A 20,130-nucleotide genomic window follows, 5' to 3' on the forward strand; every position below is an offset into this window, starting at 1 on the left:
ATAAGTGCATATTTCAGCATGAATGAGACAGTCACTGCTAAAACTATCCAATTTCAGAATATCACGTTGATAAAGTCAGTACATTATGTTTTATGAAATACAGACTGCACGTTCACAACCACCAAGTAAGAAGGCATTTTTCCCCTCTATCAACATATATTTATCTAAGCTGCTCAGCCTGTGCAATACTCATCTCAACAATTACAAAAACAGTATTTGTTGTTCCAAAGAAAATGCTGAATACAAAAGCACGACAGAAGACAATATACTGGAATGACAATTTTAATGTGTAGCATTGTAAACCAGTTAGCTTCAGAACTGAAATACATATGGAAAGTACTTAAAAAAAAAAAAAACAAAACCCACAACTCTGGTCACAGGTTATTTCTCTGCTGCACATATGTATATATTAAGCCATTAAACAGCAAAGAGTTCTTGATTACAGAGACTGCTATATATTACTTTTATCACAAGGTGGTGCAAGTGATCTACAAGCACATACACTTCCCAGAACTTAACACAATATTTTGCTTAGTACTCTCAAGCTAATATGGCATTTTTCACATGTAAAAATAGAAATTAAACCAAAAAAAAAAAACAAAACAAAACAAAAAAAAAACCAGCAAAATGAGAAAATTCCCCTTCCTCTTGATCCAATTTGGTGCATACCTTAGCTCAGAATACTGCTTCAGCCCAACATGGAAATTTCCAAAGTTTTCAACATGCTTTTAGCTGTATGCTCCGAAGAGAAGAATACCTGGAAAATGATTCTAGCCATTGTCAGGTCTGAAACATATTTATTTTACAAAGCATAGGGTACCTTCAGATCAGACGTTATTGATATGCTATTTAATTTCCTAAGCTCAATGAATTCAGGAATAAGTTTTATTTTATACACAGCAGGTGATTACTACAGTTATGCTTATTAACATATGTTAATACATTTAAATGCACTTCCACAGCAACATAACTGAGATGCAGCATCATTTTTGGCAGAAAGCTCAAAAGGAATTTTTGAATTCCGATCAGTAGTACACATCCACTTCAATGAATCCAGACAAAGCACTAACACCCCATCTCGTTTGCTCCCTGTCTGCATGGAGCACACAACTGTGAAAGTTAACTGGTGCAAAATCATTCTTTATCAATCTAAAGCAGTGTGATTTAGATTCATAACTAATTCCTTGATATTAATATTGTCTCTTGCAGATAGAGCATAACAGTTCATTATACCTTATGTATGAAATACTGATGCATTTGCACTCCAGTTACAAAGAAATTACTCCATATATTTTTATATGACCAAAACATGAATTATATATATATATAAAAATATGTACGAATGTATATATATATATTTTTTAAGAGTGCTTGACTTAATACAAAACAAAATATCTTTCTTTTATCTCAGTCCTAAAACAATTTATGTCCCTCTTCCACCAAGAAAAATCAATGAGTGGTAACTAGTCAGCTGCATATGGAACATTTAGACCAACCTACAGGATATGTAAAGCAATCTCAATACTCATCCATGATTGTTAATGCATTAACATGAATTCAGATTTTTGGCAGAATTATGCATATGTGGAAAAAGAACAGTGCAGCTCCAGCAGCCAGAAAAGGCACATACACTATAAACTGGTGCCATCTTGGGTGCCCAAGAAGGCTAAATTCAGTTTTAGCCCATTTTGCTGTAACATGCTACAACTAGACATCCAAAATCCAAAAGATATTTACTTATAACTTCCTGCTAGGGGTGGAAGAGGATTGTTTTCTGCAGGCACTTTTCACTAGCTTTTGATAGCTCATCAGAAAAATGCATGATTCAAAATATGACAAAAATCAATATAAAGTAGAACCAGCTTTGTATGATAACATGCAGTTATTCAACAGAATTTTCCAGTTAAAATGTTGATTTCTACTTCACAATGTGCCCTGGCCCTTTAAAGATCAACAGGCATATGGCTGTCTCAAAGGAGAGAAAGAAAAACACCTGAACTTCCTGTTTTTTAAGTGTTCTCACTCAAATGTATGTTACAGCATCTACAGTAGTAGCCTCAAGGGCCAGTAGTATTTTTCTGAGATTTTTAGACATTTTGCCCATATTCAGACAGTCTTAGATCTAAGGCACTGGTCAAAGGCACTAAAGTAGCAAATATGAAGTATGTATGCAAGGAGGACTTCTACACTTTGTTCTGGCACTCACTACTGTCACGAAGTTTTCTTATGGTGCTCTAGTAGACACAGAAATATGAAACATTCCAGATTTGTTGCAGCACGTACATACTTACCTGCTTGGAGATATGCCCTTTTTTCACATCAGATTGTTTTTACAATCACTGAGAAATTGCATTGCTTGGTGTTGATCCCCACTCAAGAAAGTAACTGAAGAAAGAAACACTCTCACTGGCCATTTATCAAACAGGCAGCCATTCTGCTCTTCATCATTCTCCTCCCTCTCTCTGCATAGTCAATCTCATCTTTTTCCCCCTCTATTAGTTTTCAAAATAAAGCACATCCATATAACATCTATCCCATAAATACACATTGAATACTAAAACAATTACAATTTTGGCCTTCAGAAGACACTCTTGGCAAACTGTTTTGTAGGAAAAAGCTAACACATTAACACAGAGGTGTGCGTATGTACAAAGTCTGTAGGTACACCAAGTAAAGAAGGCATGAAGACTCAGCTTCCCCACTCAGCCCACTCACTTTGCAGCAGAATTCTTAGGAGGTTGCAATTTGTAGGTGCTGAAGTAGTTCACCACCTGCTGAGGGACTTCTGCCAGGACGCACTGAGCCAAAGCTTCCTTTGGAGACTTAAAAAAAAAATTAAAAAAAATAGAGAACATGAAGTTTCCATCTCTACCAACTGTTAAAGGAAATCCTAAGACAGGCATTAAGTATCTCCACTAGTAAGAGGAGTTAACATCTGACATTTACACAGTACCCTTGTAGGATAAACAGAAGTTCCCTTTTTATGTAATTTTTACTGCAAGATAAAACAACTCTTGAAAAATATTGCCACTTTTTCTAGGAATAAAAAAAAATTTATAAATAATTATACACAATATTGATATTGCTCTCATTTCAGTTTATTTTACCCATCACAAAGAAGTCTTCAATTTTTGTTTTTAATTCACTTCTTTCAGAGATTGGACTTCTATATGTCAGTCTATGTAACCTGTGCATATTTTACTGGGTTGTACAGCAAAAAATCAAGACCCAATTGACTCATGTTCTGGGAAGTGAGAAGTATATATATGTATATATATCTTTCTTTTAATGAAAACTACCACTACTTTCTTTCTACACACAACTTCTAATGGTGAACCACCTTACCAACTTACACTTCAATTCTAGCACCACATTAAAACGTGACACTCATCTACATTTAAAAATGGACATGACCACAATAAGAAACACTTTTCCATAACAGAATCACAGTAATGCCTTCCTCCAAAATGAAAAACACATCCTCTTGTGTAATCTAATCTCAGGAGGCTTTACAATGATCATTCACCTGTAACAACTTGTCAGAAATGCATGCCAAACTAGGCATGCATTCTTTAAAACATGAATCAGCTCACCTAACGGAAACTCTACAGATGCTAAAAGTCTTTGCTCTTACTTTGGAGCATTTGATTAATATATATCTCAGACTTCAGATCTTTTTAACGTCACTGCAAAAGCTCAGAACTGTATATAGGATATCCTAGCAAACCTAGTATGCCTCCACAGTTTTTACATACCATGCCATTAAAATTACTTACATTTTGGAACTTCCTAAATGGCACAAACTGGACTATGTCTCTGACAGCTGGTTCTCCTGATGAAGACCTAAGAACTCCATTGTCACCATCAAGAAACTCCATAGCATCAAAGTCTGCTCCTCCAACACCAACAATGATAATGGACATGGGCAATTTTGAAGCATTAACTATGGCAGTTCGAGTTTGATCGAGGTCTGTTATCACACCATCCGTTATGATCAGAAGAATAAAGTATTGCTGTCAAATCAATTAACAGTGTGTTATGATAGAAAGAGACAACACATGGGCATATGTGCTCAGAAAACATAAGCAAAGGCTATATAGTGTCGTGACTGTAAACAAGTCCATTGCACTCACTGAAGTTACAAATATTTATGTTTTGCTCAGGCTTCTGTACAGTCCAAAGCAATTGATTTGGACAATAAAATGTTCTAATATAAATCATCTTTCAACACTCCTTTCTGAAAAAACAATCCCATCACGCTTCCTTTCCTCTCCAAAATCCCCAAATAAACCCAAATAACATATCTTCCAAGTAGTGTCCTGAGTTATGAGGCAGTTTACTGAAGTTCCAAACAGAATACAGATTGCAATTGAAACTCTCATTTTTTTTTTTCCTCTTCAGGTCTAACAGTACCCTTATGAAACACTAACCTTTGCTTCATTCATTTAAGAAAGGATGAGCGGGAGAATGTAACCAAGAGAAACAGAAAATGCCTCTTCAGAATTACTAACTCTTAATATGGTCAGCAATTTGCACATGTTTAGGTCACTCTGAAAGTAACACCTTCTGTTTATTTCCATGGAAGCTACAACAGATAGAAAGAACATACACAATTCGATAGAGCAAATTCTCTACTACAGAACATTATTTTTCAACAGTCACCACCATTAGCTGTGCAATTTTGCCAGCAGTGAACAAGAGCCTGCATGCCATGCTCACAAAAATCTGTACCAGTGGAGATAACCCACTGTTTCATGGCTACTATGATGGCATGATTCCTAGGAAGACGTTGCAAATGCAGTTCATCTTTCTTAGGTCCAAAGAGACAGAAGTGAGAAGACACCAAATCCAGTCTACACACTGGGTGTGGTAGGACACTCCAGCCAAAATAGGCAAAGCACTCTAAGGTCTTCAAACTGGTATGGAGTCCACTGTTATCATGTTGCAAGATAGAGGTTGCTGTTCTCTGGTCTGATCCCTGGAAGTTCAAGCCTTCAGCTTAGTCAGTGTCAGGATGCAGTAGTCAAAGCTGATGGTTTGTTTGGGTTCCAAGAAATCCAAAAAAGATCACCCCTTTCCTATCACAAAAGGCAATGCGCATCATCAACTGAGGAATGCACCTTAACCTTTTTCTCCGATGGGGAATTCATGTCACCAGTCCATGGATCACCATTTTGACTCATGCTCCTAGTGGTGACACCAGGTCTTGTCACCAGTAATGATGTGATCCAGGAAAACCTTCACCTACAGCCTTGTACTGGTTCAACAGATCCTCACAGACTTGTATACAGTGTTCCTATGAACATTCTTGAGACTCACCAGGCCCAAACTTTGCAATATTCCAGCACAGCCACTATTATTACCAAGGCCATTATTTGGCTCTGCACACAATTCCCTGGTTCTAATTCCAGGATTCGTGTGGATGAACTGATAATTGCTCTTCATCTTGTGGTGTGGCAGCTGCACACAGTCATCCAGAAAAATGGCATGTTTTTCACATCACTGTCATCACTGCTGGAATGCACTACCCCCCGCCTCACTGTATTAAAAACCACTGCTTAATATCCATAAACATTCAGCAAGCATTAATAAACATCAGTGAGTGCATGAAGGAATTCAACGACTTTACTTCACCCCACACTTCCATATCAGATGCAGTTTTGTCAGACTGCCCCCTGCTGCCATCATATGACAAGACATAACAGAATATTGGTGGGGAAATTACAACCTCTACTGCCATGCCATCAACAATTGCCTCTAACATACTGGGCCAACATAATAAAATAGGAGGCATTACTTTCAGAGCAACCTTTGTTTTAATATGTAACTGGGTGGAAAGGGCAAGGTACACAGCACCTACCGTTTTTTGATAAGGACAGTTCATTGTCCATGTTAACATCCATTTACTATTCCTGTCTTCTCTTGTTTATTTGATTTTGAGTTTTCAGTAGAAAACGTCATTAAGATAATGTATGTTTTTAAGTTTAAGTACCAACTCTGAAAAATTTACTTTGATAATGAGAATTGTGAACATTCTGCTAGAATAAGCTAGATTTTATCTAGTTTCAAAGATAGCAAAAATCAATTCACAAGGTAAATGGACAGCTGTTAAAACAGGTACACTTAAAAGTTTAAAAGAAAAAAAGTACTTATAAACAAGAATAGAAAGACAACTGAAAAATAAACACACTGATAATGAACTTACAGATGCTGTTTGCTGCTGCATGGCTGCAGCAGCAAATCTTGCCACATGATTTATAATTGGAGAAAAATTGGTTGGCCCATATAACCTCACTTGAGGAAGACAAGCACGATATGCATCAACAATGCCTTGGATTCCTAGAGAATATAAATAGTGTCAATGTACTCCTTGCATAATAGAATATTTTGAAGCACTCAATTTTTCTAAAAAATTATCAGTTATCTAAAGTAGCGGTGCAAAGACGTACAGCCAACCATGAAGATAAAAACTAAACTATTCACAAGTAATGGAGGCTTGGTTTTATGTCAAGAATATAAAGGTCAAATACTGTATGTCCAAGTATGTGCAACTAAATTTCAGCAGTTCTCTTTGGCTGGCAATTTGTGGTAATTAGCAATGTGATCAGAGAGCCTATGCTGAACAGAATCTTGCAGCATAGTACTCAAATTAGAAAAATCCACATCAGCAGAGTTTACCTGTACTGTGACTCTAGCTGTTATAAAAGGTTTCTTCAAGTCACTTCAGAAGAGACCAAAATGCTACTTCTGTTAATTAAGATGCAGGTTATAAAATTGTTTCCTGATAATGAGATGACTAATCTCATCTAATTAATGTGAGCAACATGTACCACAGTTCTCTTTTCAAATGCTTTTTTTTCATCCTTTCACATTAGACATTTTATTCTCTATGTCTGATGTTACTTTCTGTCACTTACCATTACAGAATGGGTTTGATGGGTTAAAATTTATAGGGAACTCATGTGACACCTGTTAATACACAAAAATCAGTCAGGAATATACATACAATTCCTTCCTAAAATACATGTTTTTAATTGACTTATGGATTTACATGCTCTATTACCTGATAGGAAGGAGGAATCTGTGCACCAAATCCAAAGACTGGAAACATCTTATCTCTAAAAAGGCAATTTTAAAGAAAATGAAATTATTGTTTTCCTCTAAAAGCTGTCCTACTTCAGTAAGTTTAGCTAATCAGTACTGCCTTTGGTCATTAAAAATGCAGTTAAGAATTAAGAGGCAAAATTGGGTGCAGTTCTCCCTGTAATTGGTTCTATGAACAAAACAAGTATTTAAAAAATATTCTATTTTCCAAATTGGAAAAAAAAAAATAAAATCAAACATTTATTTAAATTAATGAGGCTCTTTACATCACAAATATAAAAGCTTTACTTGTTCTGCTGAAAATACAAATTTGCCCCTGTGATTATGCACTTGTGTAGTGACTACATAGTCTTTTTTAGCCCTACATTCAGCTCAAAACTTTCACTGGCACATCTGCTGGCTATAAAAAGCTATTCAGACTCTAAACAATGACTTAAAAAAAAATAAAACTTACGTATCATAATCTTGAATGACCATCCCTACGGACCAAATGGCTGTTAGGTATTCATTAACTCCATCAGGGCTTAGGTAGTGAAGGGAGTCAGGAGAGCGTGGATCTCCATTGGAGCCTGTGAAATCTATGCCCACCTGCCAAATGCAGTATTCAAAACAAGCTGCTGTTTGAGGTGAAAATGTGCATCTAATCACAGACAAAGCCAAAGTAAGAACTACAAAAGAATTATAAATGTTATTACAAAAATCTAACAGGCCCAATACTTAAATGCAAGTTTCTTGGAAGTTTAAACACACATAAAACAATACCACCACAAAAATAGTAGAAGCCCTACATCTCTTGGAAGCACTGAAATTACTTCATCTGTCAGGTTTTTTTTGGCTGTGTTTACTTTCAGTTACCATTCACAGCAGCTCTTTAACAGCTGTGAAAATAAGCTGTTTCTTGTCAGTTACCTCTTTCTGCTCAGACGTACAACTAGACAGACCCAGTGGAAGAACTATTTGTAGACCTTCTCTGACCTCAAGAGGTCATCATCTCTCCACTGATGATGAGGCACTTATGCAGTATTAGTTTCGTGAACTACAGCTTACATGCCAGATCCCACATGGTGGCTTCTGGATTTTACTTTCATTTAGCAAAGGGTCTTGAAAACCACAATCCTTGGTAAAAGGTAAATCTTTAGTTAGGATGGAGTTGGCAAGCAGAAGAAGCCATTATGGGAGAAAAACAAAACAAAACAAAAACAACCAAAACCTGAATAAAGTCTGAACATCAGAGAACTCTAAATTTGTCCTTGATTTTCTTCCACACAATTCAGCACATCCTTTCTGAAAATAACCACAGGTTTATCTTTATATTGTGAGCAAAGAAAATAATTTTTCCTAAACAAACCAGATAGGACACTGGCAAAAGTGTCTCCTTTGCATTCGGTTTATGTGGCAAGGTGTTGCCAATGGAAGGAAGCTCTGTAAGATCTAAAGGATGCTTCCAGATGGCTCTCCAGCAGGGGAACAGTGCGAGAAATAGACTGAACTGTCTACAACCCCTTTTCCCAATCATTCCTACACCACTTGGTAGAGTAGAGGCAGAAGAGTCAGAAACAAAGCTGATTCTGGAAAGAGCATGTGGAAAGAAAGTATTTTTCAGTTTTATTTATATTTATCGCTATCTTACTGCATTTTTAGTTGCCAATAAATTGAATAAACCTTCCTCAAGTCTATTCTGCCCATGATGGTAATCAGTGAATGATCTTATCTTTAGCCTGACCCAGAAACTTTTCGATCTTCTCACCCTGTACTTCTAAGTAGGGGAGTGATAGCATGGCTTAGTGACCAGCCAAGATTAATTCAATACACTCCTCCACAGTACAGAACAAAATCTTATAATAATCAAATGAAGAGCACAGGCAATCCACAATACACTTCAGTTTGTCTCCAAAGTTTTGAAGTTGTTCTATATAGAGGATTTAACTTACTGTGAAATTCAGCTGACACCCACCCATGATGTAATCAAGGAATGTACATTCTACTATGATCTGAAAACAAAAGATAGAAAGCAACTTTTTTTTTTGAAAGGGAGAACAATAAATATTGTTGGAACCACTTCTGAGGTTTCAGATTTCTTATCTTTACTCATACAAATCATTACTTTCACTCTATCAGTATAACTCTCACTGTAGTGAGGATATTTACAGTCAACGCTATCAGCTACACTTTCATTGGAATCAGACTTGTTCCAAAGGTTCTTACAAACAGACAACGCAGCAACTCTGAAAGCACTATCATTTATAAAACATATTAAGACTTAGCAGATTCTAATTATGAAATTGAGTGTTTCAGGAATGGCCTTACAAATTGGTAGGCAACCTTCAAGAGAATACTGAAGGGGATAGAGGTGGGAGACAGCCTCAATGGCAGACATTATATAAATCAAAGCCCTTGAACATTTACTATTTCTGCCAATTATACACATTTTGAAATTTCTTAGTTTGAGAATGAGGTACACTTGGTGAGAGCTGTAATGCATGAACAATCAAAAACAAAGTAATACCAGAATATACTACTCACCTCACAGTGCTTAACACTCACAATTCCAGAGTTTTTGTAGTTTTTCTTCTTTTGTCTTTTCTTCTCGTTGATGCACTCAAATTCAACCTGCACAAATGCCAAAGAAAACAGAAGTACTATAAATATTATTTATGCAACACTTTCAGAAATTCTTCCCTCTAGCACCCATACATTTGTTTTTAAATTGCTTTTTGTTTCACTACCAAAAATAAACACAGCAGGCCCAATATCAGCAAGAAAAATCCTATTATCCTCCTATAAAAAAAAAAAACAGATAACTCTCCTATCAAAAGCTTGCAAGAAAGTTTATTTAGACAGCTGTGTTTTAACTATATGAAGAAACTCAGTACAATTTTCTGAGGATTCTGCTGTCAAAGACACAGCAATTCAGGCAAATCACTACTCCCACAGCAGTGGCAGTCATATAATGAGATATAAGGTATACATTTAAGCTTCCAAAAAACTAAACTAATACTTTAACCACAAAGTGGGATATGTAGCTAGCTATGTTAATGGCAATCACTACTGCCACAGTGTAGTGTATTTGGTGCATAAGAAGTCAGAGGAGCTATTTCAGCCATAACATCCGACCTGCTGCCAGAAAGACAAGCTTCACTTCTTTGGTTTAAATTAAACTACATTAAAAAAAAAAAAAAAAAAAAAAAAAAAAAAGTCACTTTGCCAATTAATCTCAAGTGAAAAAAGGCACTGGGTACACTAACCAGGTCAGTACCTGAAAATTCTATATGCCTCTTCTTCTTTCCTCCTAGAAAAAAAATCTTCCAATTATAGCCGATACCATAATTGTCTGAACTGAAGAACACACTTGGGAGTACAGATACTCCAATTCCAACACACACTGGAAATATTTTACAGATCTTATCAAATGATTCAGAGGATGTGAGATTAGAAATTAGTTATTTTTGAAAGAAAAAGCATACTGCATAATATCTGCATTATCTTGTATCTTTACTCCATATTACTGAGAGAGTGAAAGTAAAGGAAAAAATATATAGGAAAATATAAGGAAACCAGAATTTTCTGCAAATAACACAGAAAATTAAGAAGCAATAAATGGAACCCTGTAGTAACTCAAAATGAATTCAGGAACAGATATCGACAAGAAAAGCCTGGCAAGGCTCAAAACAATAAAAAAAAAAAATCCAGAGTCAACGCTGACTCCTCACCATTAACAGCTCTGAAGAATTTAGTGCAAATACAACACTCAAGAGATTAGAAAAGTACAGACAGGCACTCAGTATATCTTATTATTGGCAATGCAAGAGTGATTCTGAAGATTTTAAGAATAAAGGAAAAGATGGTAAAATATTTTGGCAAAATATATGTCAATAGAGCACTTTACTGCTATGGTTATTATATCTTCTTTCATTTTTTGGAATTGAAACCGTTTATTACAAGGTTTGGAACTCATTAGAACACTAAAAGTAAATTCACTTTAAAGGAGAGCTAACATCCAACTGAACTATACATTACAGTTGTTAAATGTCATACTTTACATAATTTTTTAAAATTATTTTCTTCTTTTGCAGAGGAATTTTTTTTTTTTCAGCCTAGATATTAGGCCCAGAAAAGTGGATTCACAGTGTAAATGTTGAGACAGCTTCAACTACAGCATTGTTCAGCTGTAGCACAATACAACTGAGGTACCAAAAAAAAAAAAAAAAAGTGATGTAAATTTTGTTCTGAAATCAGTAGAACAGATCAAAAATATACAAGTAGTTTAGACTATGTAAGACTTACAGGTGAGGACCGAGATGCTTCCTTCAGTTTTGACATCGTGGTTTGGAAACTTCCTATGATATCATGAGACCCATCACTATCATAGTCATAGCACTCAACCTAAAATGAAGCATTACCCATTGTTATTAACAGAAGTAAGCCTACAAAAACAATCAACACTGCAATGGTATTTTTACATAAGCCTGAACATACAAAACATTCCTGGAACTCTTACATCATTGACTTTTTCTTGTGTTGCAGTCTTAGGTTTATACAAGCTTTTAATGATCATGGATTTCAACAGGGTAAAAGCCAAACTACCCAGTTGCTGATCTGATCCTCCACTGAAGTGAAGAGTTGAGAATGCTAAATACTGTCGGGTCTCAAGCAAATTTAACATCGAGTATCTAGCTTAAAAGAAAAATTGCTGAATTGTTAGCTCTCAGGAGTTTTATTCATACTTAAACAGCACATTAATCTGAAAGATAACTCAGAATTTGTAAGTATATGAAGGTTCAGCTTTAAATGTAGAAAGGACTTCATTTTGTTCCTAATACTAGAAAAAGTAGAGTCTCTATGATCCATGCTTCATATATCTGAATGTCAGCTAAAAATCACTCCTTGCCTGTATTCAGCATTTAATGGTAAAGATTCAGTATTCAAATAATTCATCTTGCAACAAACACCTCCAACGCAGAAAAAGGAGAAAACACTTTTTATTTTTTTCCTGTTTGAGAATATATTAGTTTAAGTGAACATATTTTTAATCACTGTTACTTTCACCATAATGACTTTTTTTGAAATCTAAAACTCCAAACATTCCCCAATTAAGTAAAAATCTATGTAAGTGCACACACTAGTTCCATCCACTTCTGATATTTTACTATAATTTTGCGTGCTAGTTAACTTACTGTAATTGATCAAATTATAGAAAAATAACTTTAAACCAATTAAAATATTAGAATTGAGAGTCCAAGAAGGAATTATTTTTGAAAATTATTTTGAAAAGATAAACTTAAAAAACAAACAAACAAAAAAAAAACTTCAAGAATATGATCCTATATATGTATATAAAACTGCACAGCTTTTTTCATATTTTTCTTTCAACACTGAAAAAGTCTTGCTATATTTGAGAAACAATTCAATTCTATTGCCACTTCATTTGGGAGTTACAATGAAAACCAAACAATGTGAACATACAGGTCTGAATTCCTGAGAGAAATTATCTTTCAGAAAACAAGCAATAATGCCAAAGCACAAAACATGATGTGGAGATTCTAAACTGTGAAAGCATGCCTCAATGTTGCAGTTTGCACCATCCCTATAACATTCTGTATGCACTAATAACTAAAAAACACACACACATGCACTCAACAGCAACTCATATAAGCATCCACAATACCAACAGACAGATGTTCATTGCAAATGTTAGGTGTACTATTTTGAACGCCATAAGTAAGCCAATCAAATAATCAGCCAAGAGCTTTGGTACCTGAAATCAAAAACTGAAGACACTTCTTGAGTCAAAAGTTACAGTACTTGTTCACTGTTAACATTTATTTCATTTTTAAGGAATTAGTTTGTCTTGCTTGATATATTCAATCCATTGAATTCAATTGTCAAAACTTAGTCCAAGCAAGAAAGAAACATTTATTTTATTCCAAATATACTCTCTTGAACACACGGTAACATTAAGGAACCATGTGAAAAAACTGTACAAGAATTTTCCCCAGCAGAATTTGGCATGCATGCTCCAAATCAACAGCTCACATTCTCAGCACAGAAAAGCATCGCCGACTACAAACACACTCCAAAGAACACAGCAATAAATCCAGAAAACAAAGAATCAACTTGGTTTGTGCATTGCTGGGAATACACAAACTAAGCCATTAAATAGATGAAAAGCAACTCATTAGGGAAAAACTGGTACTTTTACTTACTATGACAAATAGCCCATTATGTACGTAACTGTGCGCATACAAAAGTGTTAAAGCATTATTTAATCCTTCAATAATATGATACAATTTTGTTTGCATTTTAATGTTTGAAGTGATAGCTCCTGGTTTTCTAAATTACTGCATACCAGAAGTTGGAATTCAGCCCCCTGTCTGTTTGCAAGTCAGTATCAACTCCAAATAAAATTGATTTCCTCTGGAAACAAGTCTGTGCTTCTGAGGTAAGATTCCAAAAGAATTAATTTAATCAGTGTCTTAGTTTTATCAGAGATGTTTATTAAAAAACAAAAAAAAACAAAAAAAACCCATATTTATAACATACTCAGAAGCAGTACAAGGAAACAGCTATTTCAAGGAAAAGGGAAAAAGAAAGAAATGAGAAAAGAAAAATCAAAGCAACAGCAAGGGAAGCAGGGTCTCAGGTTCAGAACTTGTGAAACTGTTCATTAGGCTGCTTTATAATTATGTACTTAAACACATACAGGTGCTTGTAACATCCACATCTCTGTGGCTGTTAAGCATTTTCCAGGACTGCCTCAAGCCACAGTACTAATATCAGTCACATGTAGTTCATGTTCTCATTTGCTTTTCCCCAAAGAACAGAAAGTACAGTAGTTTCATTTGTTGTTATTGTTTTGTTTTGTTCTTACCAAATGCTAAAATAACAGGCTCTATGATGTTCGCATTAGCTTATAAACAAAGTTTTGGTTGGCTACGTATCTTCAATTCCATCTTTAAACTATGGTAATTCCTGAAGAAAAATACTCAGAAGTTAAACATAGTTCACTCAAGGTAAGACCTGAAATGCCGGAGTTAAAGATAGTCCTTGTAAAACTGACTCCACAGATTTTGTTAACCTTCTGACAGAAGGTGCAGTTTCACCTGAGGAGAAAAGCTGCTCTATCTGGAATCTACAAGATGATACACCTGGTCCACATTGGTTATCTCAGCTTGCATATTAAGAAAAAGTGCAATTAATTACATCAGGGAGCACAATAAGAGTTTCATTAGTGTTAGCATTAGTATTGCACCAGTTACAGTGTTACACAATCCATAGCACAGAATAAAGCATATTCTAACCTCCACCATGCAACTTTACTGTACAGTATCTTAAGGCCACCAATACTGGCTGATGAAACATTGTAACTTTAAGAATCTAAATGACAAACTGACTTGGTCATTCCAAAGCCACTTAGGGCTCAGACCATCGAAGACCAGCTATGAGTCTGAAATTGCAAGATGTGAGATTTTACTTTTTTTCTTCCCTCAAGTGTGCCTATACATAAATGGCTTTCAAATTAATTTAAAACAAAAGCTCTAAGACTTCCATTTGTTTTCAAACAAAAAGAAACAGTAAGTAGAACACATTTCCCACAAATTCATATATATATTTCTTATACATTACCTTGATGGGCTTATCCATGTCACTGTAGCACAGAGAATTGAGAGAGATTTTAAAGGGCCTCCAAACAGGATTCAAGTTGTTTTTAATAACCTGGCAGAAAAAAAAGCCAGATTAGTATGGTTCTTAAGAGTGAAAAGTAGTCATCCTCAATTGGTCATACCTTCATACAACAAACAAGACTGTTGACTAATGCTGCTGTCAATCACTTCCTGAAATTAAAATCTTAATGTATAGGATATAAATAAATAAAACATTCTTAAAATGCAGTATCATTGCCCAACAGAGATGGGATCTTTTCAACTCTATTTTCTAGACTTCACTGTGACCTACTATCCAACTCAAGTACACTGCAAAATTTTACATTTCTTTATACTTAAATACATAATGACATTGGGATATTATTTTAACATTTTCCCCCCCTTTGTTATACAAGCAACATGCACACAAACACAACATACCAAGAAAAATGTGGAAAATTATTACATTTCTGAACACAGCAGTGCTCTGGAGATTACTTCTCACTCCAGCCAGGGTTTATTACGAAATACTACTTACAGAAATATATGCAATAACAGAGCTTGAGGACAAAAGGACACCTTGCTGCACATGGTCTCTCAAGCTTAAATTTAATCAAGTGATGTTTAGGAACACCACTAGAAGGTCTTCAGAATTTGTCAACTAAAAACTGTCCAGATACAAAAAAAAAAACCAAAACAACAACAACCTTCATAATAAACAAATACTTAATATCTTAATTAATACTTAATATTTACAATTCCAGCATTGCTGATATTTAGGGATAGAGATATTTATTTTGAAAATCAACATAGTAAATAATACAAATAAATGAACACGTAAATTAACACAAAAAGATTTTCAAGATCTGTAACATACAGAAATAGTCTTCCAATCAATTGCAGCCTGGAACAGCAAATTCTGGATTCATTATTTAAACTAAAGATGACTGTAATCCTTGTGGAAAATATACCTTTTATGCAGGAGAATGGCCTCGTGAGAGAAAAACTGGTTTTATAAGCCTCACACAAAAGAACTCATACCTCAACGTCTGTCTCACACAAATATGGTCATACTCCTATCAATGTGCACACTACCTAGCTTTTGACTAGAGCTTGAGCTTACATTACAGTGAGACATTTTGAACCTATTCCTACCCTCTCAGTCACTGCCATGGAACCTCTGCCCCTCCCAGCCAGAAGGCTGCTGCTGCTTACATTTTCCCAAACTCCACATTGTCCTTGACATGCCCTTGCTATGCAAGCATTCAGTATAATTCCTTTCATTAGTAAGCCAGTACAGCTAGGAGACACTGACATGAAAGAACAGCACATTTGCATGTCCAAATTCTACATTTAGAGTAGCACTTAAATGTTTTGAAAAGGAACTATATACTGACAGACTTGTCTTCTAAATTACAGAAAGTTTTAAAAAAATAGATGGCATAAACCACAACCAAAGTGAGGTAAACTTTCTGTCCTGTAGAAGAGAAAGTCAGTGGAACAGATGAGGTAACTTCTAACAAGACCACATGTCCTGGGTCAGTATGACACACTGCAAATCAAAAGAAACTCAACTCTAAGTTGCAAGCAAAAATATCCTACCTCTGTTCTGTGAACCATCACCCAGTTTCCATCTGCAGTCTGCTTGTGGAATTCCAGATAAGGATCTGACTTTCCAAAAAAATCCTGTATTTGAAGAATACATAATTATCCCAGAACAGCCTGTGGCATAAACACCATTAAATGCCACTTAAAAAACAGTTAAGATAAAAAAAAAAAAAAAAAAAAAGTAAAGCAAATATTCAGAGAACAAACACTTCATATGAAGAAATGTCATTTTGGTTACATTTCCTCTTCTGAAAGACAGAATTTCACTTTAAGATAAAGTTCTGCTATGACTACATACTACACACTCAACAGTTCAAGCAAACGAATACTTTGAGGAATAAGCATTAGGATACATAGGAAGTAAAGCTTTGATCTAATTAAAAAAAAAATAATAATCATAAAATCAGCCACGACAATTGATAATACTTTTTCTGTTATTGAAATTACAATAAAATTTTGTACAAACAAACACTTTACAAGCACCAAAACATTTAACAGATTTATACACTCTACTTGAACTTTCTAATATTTTTTAGAGCACTTACTAGTAATCAGTTATATAAATATTCAAGTCAATAGATCTAGCAAAACTCCCTTACCTACACAATTAAGCGTAACACCATCCATTCAAATGGAGGAATGCTGTCCACAAAATATCCCTACAACACACCCATTAAATTTAGAAGTGTTACAATTCATTTGAACATGTGCAGTGAAGTTGCTCTGAAGCTGCCTTCCTTCAATTTCTGTTTTTAGTGTAAGCAGAATCTTAGTTGATATCATCAATTGAGCAAAAAATAAGACTGAATATTTTGTTTTGTCTTGTGACAACATTCTGATTTCACTGCTTTATCAATAAAACAGCAATCACTTAAATACCTTATTGTCCAATTTCCTCGCTTCTACTTCAAATAAGACAACTCTGTTATCCTTCACTTCTTCTGCTGTAATCTAGATAAGCAAAAAGTAATTATTTTGTATCTAGAAACAATAATTTTCTTATTCTGTTCACAATATTCCTAAGATAATTTCATTTTATAAGCCATGCTTGCTCAGAAAGAAACAAGTAAAAAATTGGGGCAGGAGGAGTGACAATTTAGTTTGACATTGGGATCCACTAAAGCAATGACACTACATTGAAGATACTGCCAAACGTGATTATTCGGATGGATGCAATGAGCCAGAAACTGAGCAACTCTCCCTTTGGATGACAAAGAAATAATTGCAGAGAAAAAAAAAATACTATATGACATTATTCATAGCAGTGTAGATGGGATATACTGTGCTCAAGCCTCTACATAAGTGCAACAAAACAAAATTTATGGACAAATGCTGAAGAATGTTATCGTCTTACCGTAATACTTCCTTTCCCAGCAGGTCTGCCATTTTTAAGTACTAATGGTTTCGTTAGAGTCTTGCTAGAAACTATCTGCCAAGATAAAATTTGAGCATCAAGCACTGTTAAAGCAATGTTTAATTGCTTTAGATTTAGACTTAGATTTCCAAATAAATGAAATAAGACAGTGATGTATTTTCATTTTGAGAGCTTTTCCTTTATCGTGAAGATGACAGGCAACGGCATTGTATTTATTTCCCACGGTTTCCTACAGATAAAATAGGTAATACTTGGTATAGTTTCGAAGTCAAAGATACCAATGCAGCCAAACACATACCGAATTTCTGATGAAACTGAAATAAAATGCAATGCAGTAACACGATACACACCTGGATAACAATTTCTTACATTCCATTCTCAAACTGTTCTCAGAGTTTCCACACATACTTTTCAACCATGAGTCACTTTTCACAAACATCTTCAGTAAACAGATTTATGAAGACAATATACAACGTGCAAACAAATGTCACCTCTCTCAACAGTGTTTCTAGATGGCTATTTTACACTTTCCAAGCAACCATTTCTAAGCACATCTATTTGTCCTAAAGGCATTTCTTTAAGAATGAATTATTAATGAACTTCATTTCACAATGCTGGCAGGGAGGGAAATCCCAAGAAGACTCTCCTGAGAAGAAATGCCTTCAAAGGATGCTTTAAGAACATCTTTTAAGATAATGAAGCTGTTCAAGTGCAATAGCACCAACAGTATAAGCTGGCAAGGAAATGAGAGTGAAATCTACTTACAGTTCAAAGTAGAACCAGAATCATTGCCTGTCTTGAGTGAAAAGCAAATTACTAACATTAATGTGGCCTTTGTGAACACTCATATGTTGCTACACACCAGTTTTGTTGTTGTTGTTATTGTTTTACTTCAATGTATAAAAAAAATAATTTGAGTTTTAGCCTAAGTAAATAAATAGCACTTATTAATTTGTGCTTATTGATAATCCACTTACTTTCAGAACAACAATCTCAACAGTCATCATTTTAAAGCAAATTTTGAGGCAGTATACGAAAAGCTTTTGCAACAAACAAACAAACAAAAAAAAGACAAAACAGTATAAACTGAACTGAGAATTGAAAAACAATATGGAAACCAGTTTGGTGTTCCTCCACATACATGTGAACTTTGTGATAAAGTTAAGGCAGAAGTGCTAAACGATTTGCATTGACTTTTATTTTCTTAGTTTTAAGGGAAATCTGCATACTTACTTGTCCCAGTGTACATTCAAATTCTCCTAGGAAGTCATCATCAGCCAGTTCAATGGTTTTGTTATCAATATCATATACTCCAAATTTAAGTTTCTGAACAAGCTCAAAATAGTAATCAATTAGAAATTTCTTCGAAAATTTAGGGTTCAAGGTATTCTTAATTCTTTCTGTGCGATCAACCTGCAGTTGGAAAGATATCACTTAGCTCAGAATTTCATGAACAAACTACACCTGTGTAACACATTATTAAAGGTTGTCAGAAGTTCCTGTTAGTATAAGGACATGTCTTCCCACAAACCTTTTATCAAATGCAACTAACCACAGTACACAAAATCCACGGCTTTATTATCTGCAATCCTGTTTTCCTTTGCTCCCTGTAATGAGCATCTCTCCTGAACAGAAAGATCAACATAACAGACTGTCAAATGACTACGTGATTACAGTTTGGGAATACTTTATTTCTAAAAGTACTTTTAAACACTCAGAAAAGTCCTGTATGTTTTGGCTAGTGTTCATCAGGTCTATGTATTTATTGGAAACAACAATTAGCATTATGCTCCCATCCAGTTAAGAGGTCCAGCAAGCTAGACCATATTTCTAGCAGATTCAAGAGAACCATCATAGCGTACCTCATACCACTGCTGACCACTTGTATTCTGGAGAAGAACACACAGCGGGTCTGACTTGGAACCAACATCCTTATCCAAAAGATTTGTGCAGGCAATAGTCAGCTCCACCTTAGTCACACACTGTGCTGCCATTTCTTAAGCTAGAAAGCAACAACATATACTTATTTTAAAAATGGATTAGAAAGCAAACACAGGGATTGTCACAGTGAATTAATTATTTGACTGATGATTAGAATCATTAGCTTGTCAGGAGTGAGATTCAAGGCTCTAAATGCCATTTCAGAGATTTATGATGTACCAGCATTAAAGTATTACCGTCAGATTCTCGGCTTTGCCGCATATGGATAAAACCTCAAAGTCTGCAAATGTGAAACAAGATCGAGTGTCTCAAAATGCTTGAGGAACAAAATGTAAAACAGGGAACATCACAAAGAAGGCACAGTGGCCTGGACTGCTGACAATAAAACTTCACAAACTTCACATTTCATCCAATGAAACCCACACGAATGCCAGCAACTCAGGATGTAGATGTCAACAACAA

At 35.1% G+C, this 20,130-nt stretch overlaps 1 protein-coding gene across 5 annotated transcripts in view; it reads right to left on the reverse strand.

The window, feature by feature from the left end:
* Window positions 1-266: 266 nt before the first annotated feature.
* Window positions 267-20,130, reverse strand: part of CPNE3 (copine 3) — a 27,278-nt gene continuing 7,414 nt past the window's right edge. For all 5 annotated transcript variants that reach the window (XM_042836715.1, XM_042836723.1, XM_042836699.1 and 2 more), the window contains 16 exons: window positions 19,590-19,729; window positions 18,961-19,140; window positions 17,707-17,781; window positions 17,232-17,303; window positions 16,347-16,430; window positions 14,728-14,817; window positions 11,389-11,487; window positions 9,628-9,714; window positions 9,036-9,095; window positions 7,559-7,692; window positions 7,064-7,118; window positions 6,918-6,969; window positions 6,206-6,339; window positions 3,777-4,013; window positions 2,716-2,822; window positions 267-2,385 (listed from right to left, as the gene is read on the reverse strand). In XM_042836715.1, the coding sequence (XP_042692649.1) occupies window positions 2,337-2,385; window positions 2,716-2,822; window positions 3,777-4,013; window positions 6,206-6,339; window positions 6,918-6,969; window positions 7,064-7,118; window positions 7,559-7,692; window positions 9,036-9,095; window positions 9,628-9,714; window positions 11,389-11,487; window positions 14,728-14,817; window positions 16,347-16,430; window positions 17,232-17,303; window positions 17,707-17,781; window positions 18,961-19,140; window positions 19,590-19,721 (1,647 nt within the window). In that variant the 5' untranslated portion in view covers window positions 19,722-19,729 and the 3' untranslated portion in view covers window positions 267-2,336. The remainder of the gene's footprint in view (window positions 2,386-2,715; window positions 2,823-3,776; window positions 4,014-6,205; window positions 6,340-6,917; window positions 6,970-7,063; window positions 7,119-7,558; window positions 7,693-9,035; window positions 9,096-9,627; window positions 9,715-11,388; window positions 11,488-14,727; window positions 14,818-16,346; window positions 16,431-17,231; window positions 17,304-17,706; window positions 17,782-18,960; window positions 19,141-19,589; window positions 19,730-20,130) is intronic.

The sequence above is a fragment of the Centrocercus urophasianus genome, unplaced genomic scaffold (genome assembly GCF_019232065.1).
Source record: "Centrocercus urophasianus isolate 14NV4802_14NV808 unplaced genomic scaffold, USGS_Curo_1.0 seq_11, whole genome shotgun sequence".
NCBI classification, from domain to species: Eukaryota; Metazoa; Chordata; class Aves; order Galliformes; family Phasianidae; genus Centrocercus; species Centrocercus urophasianus.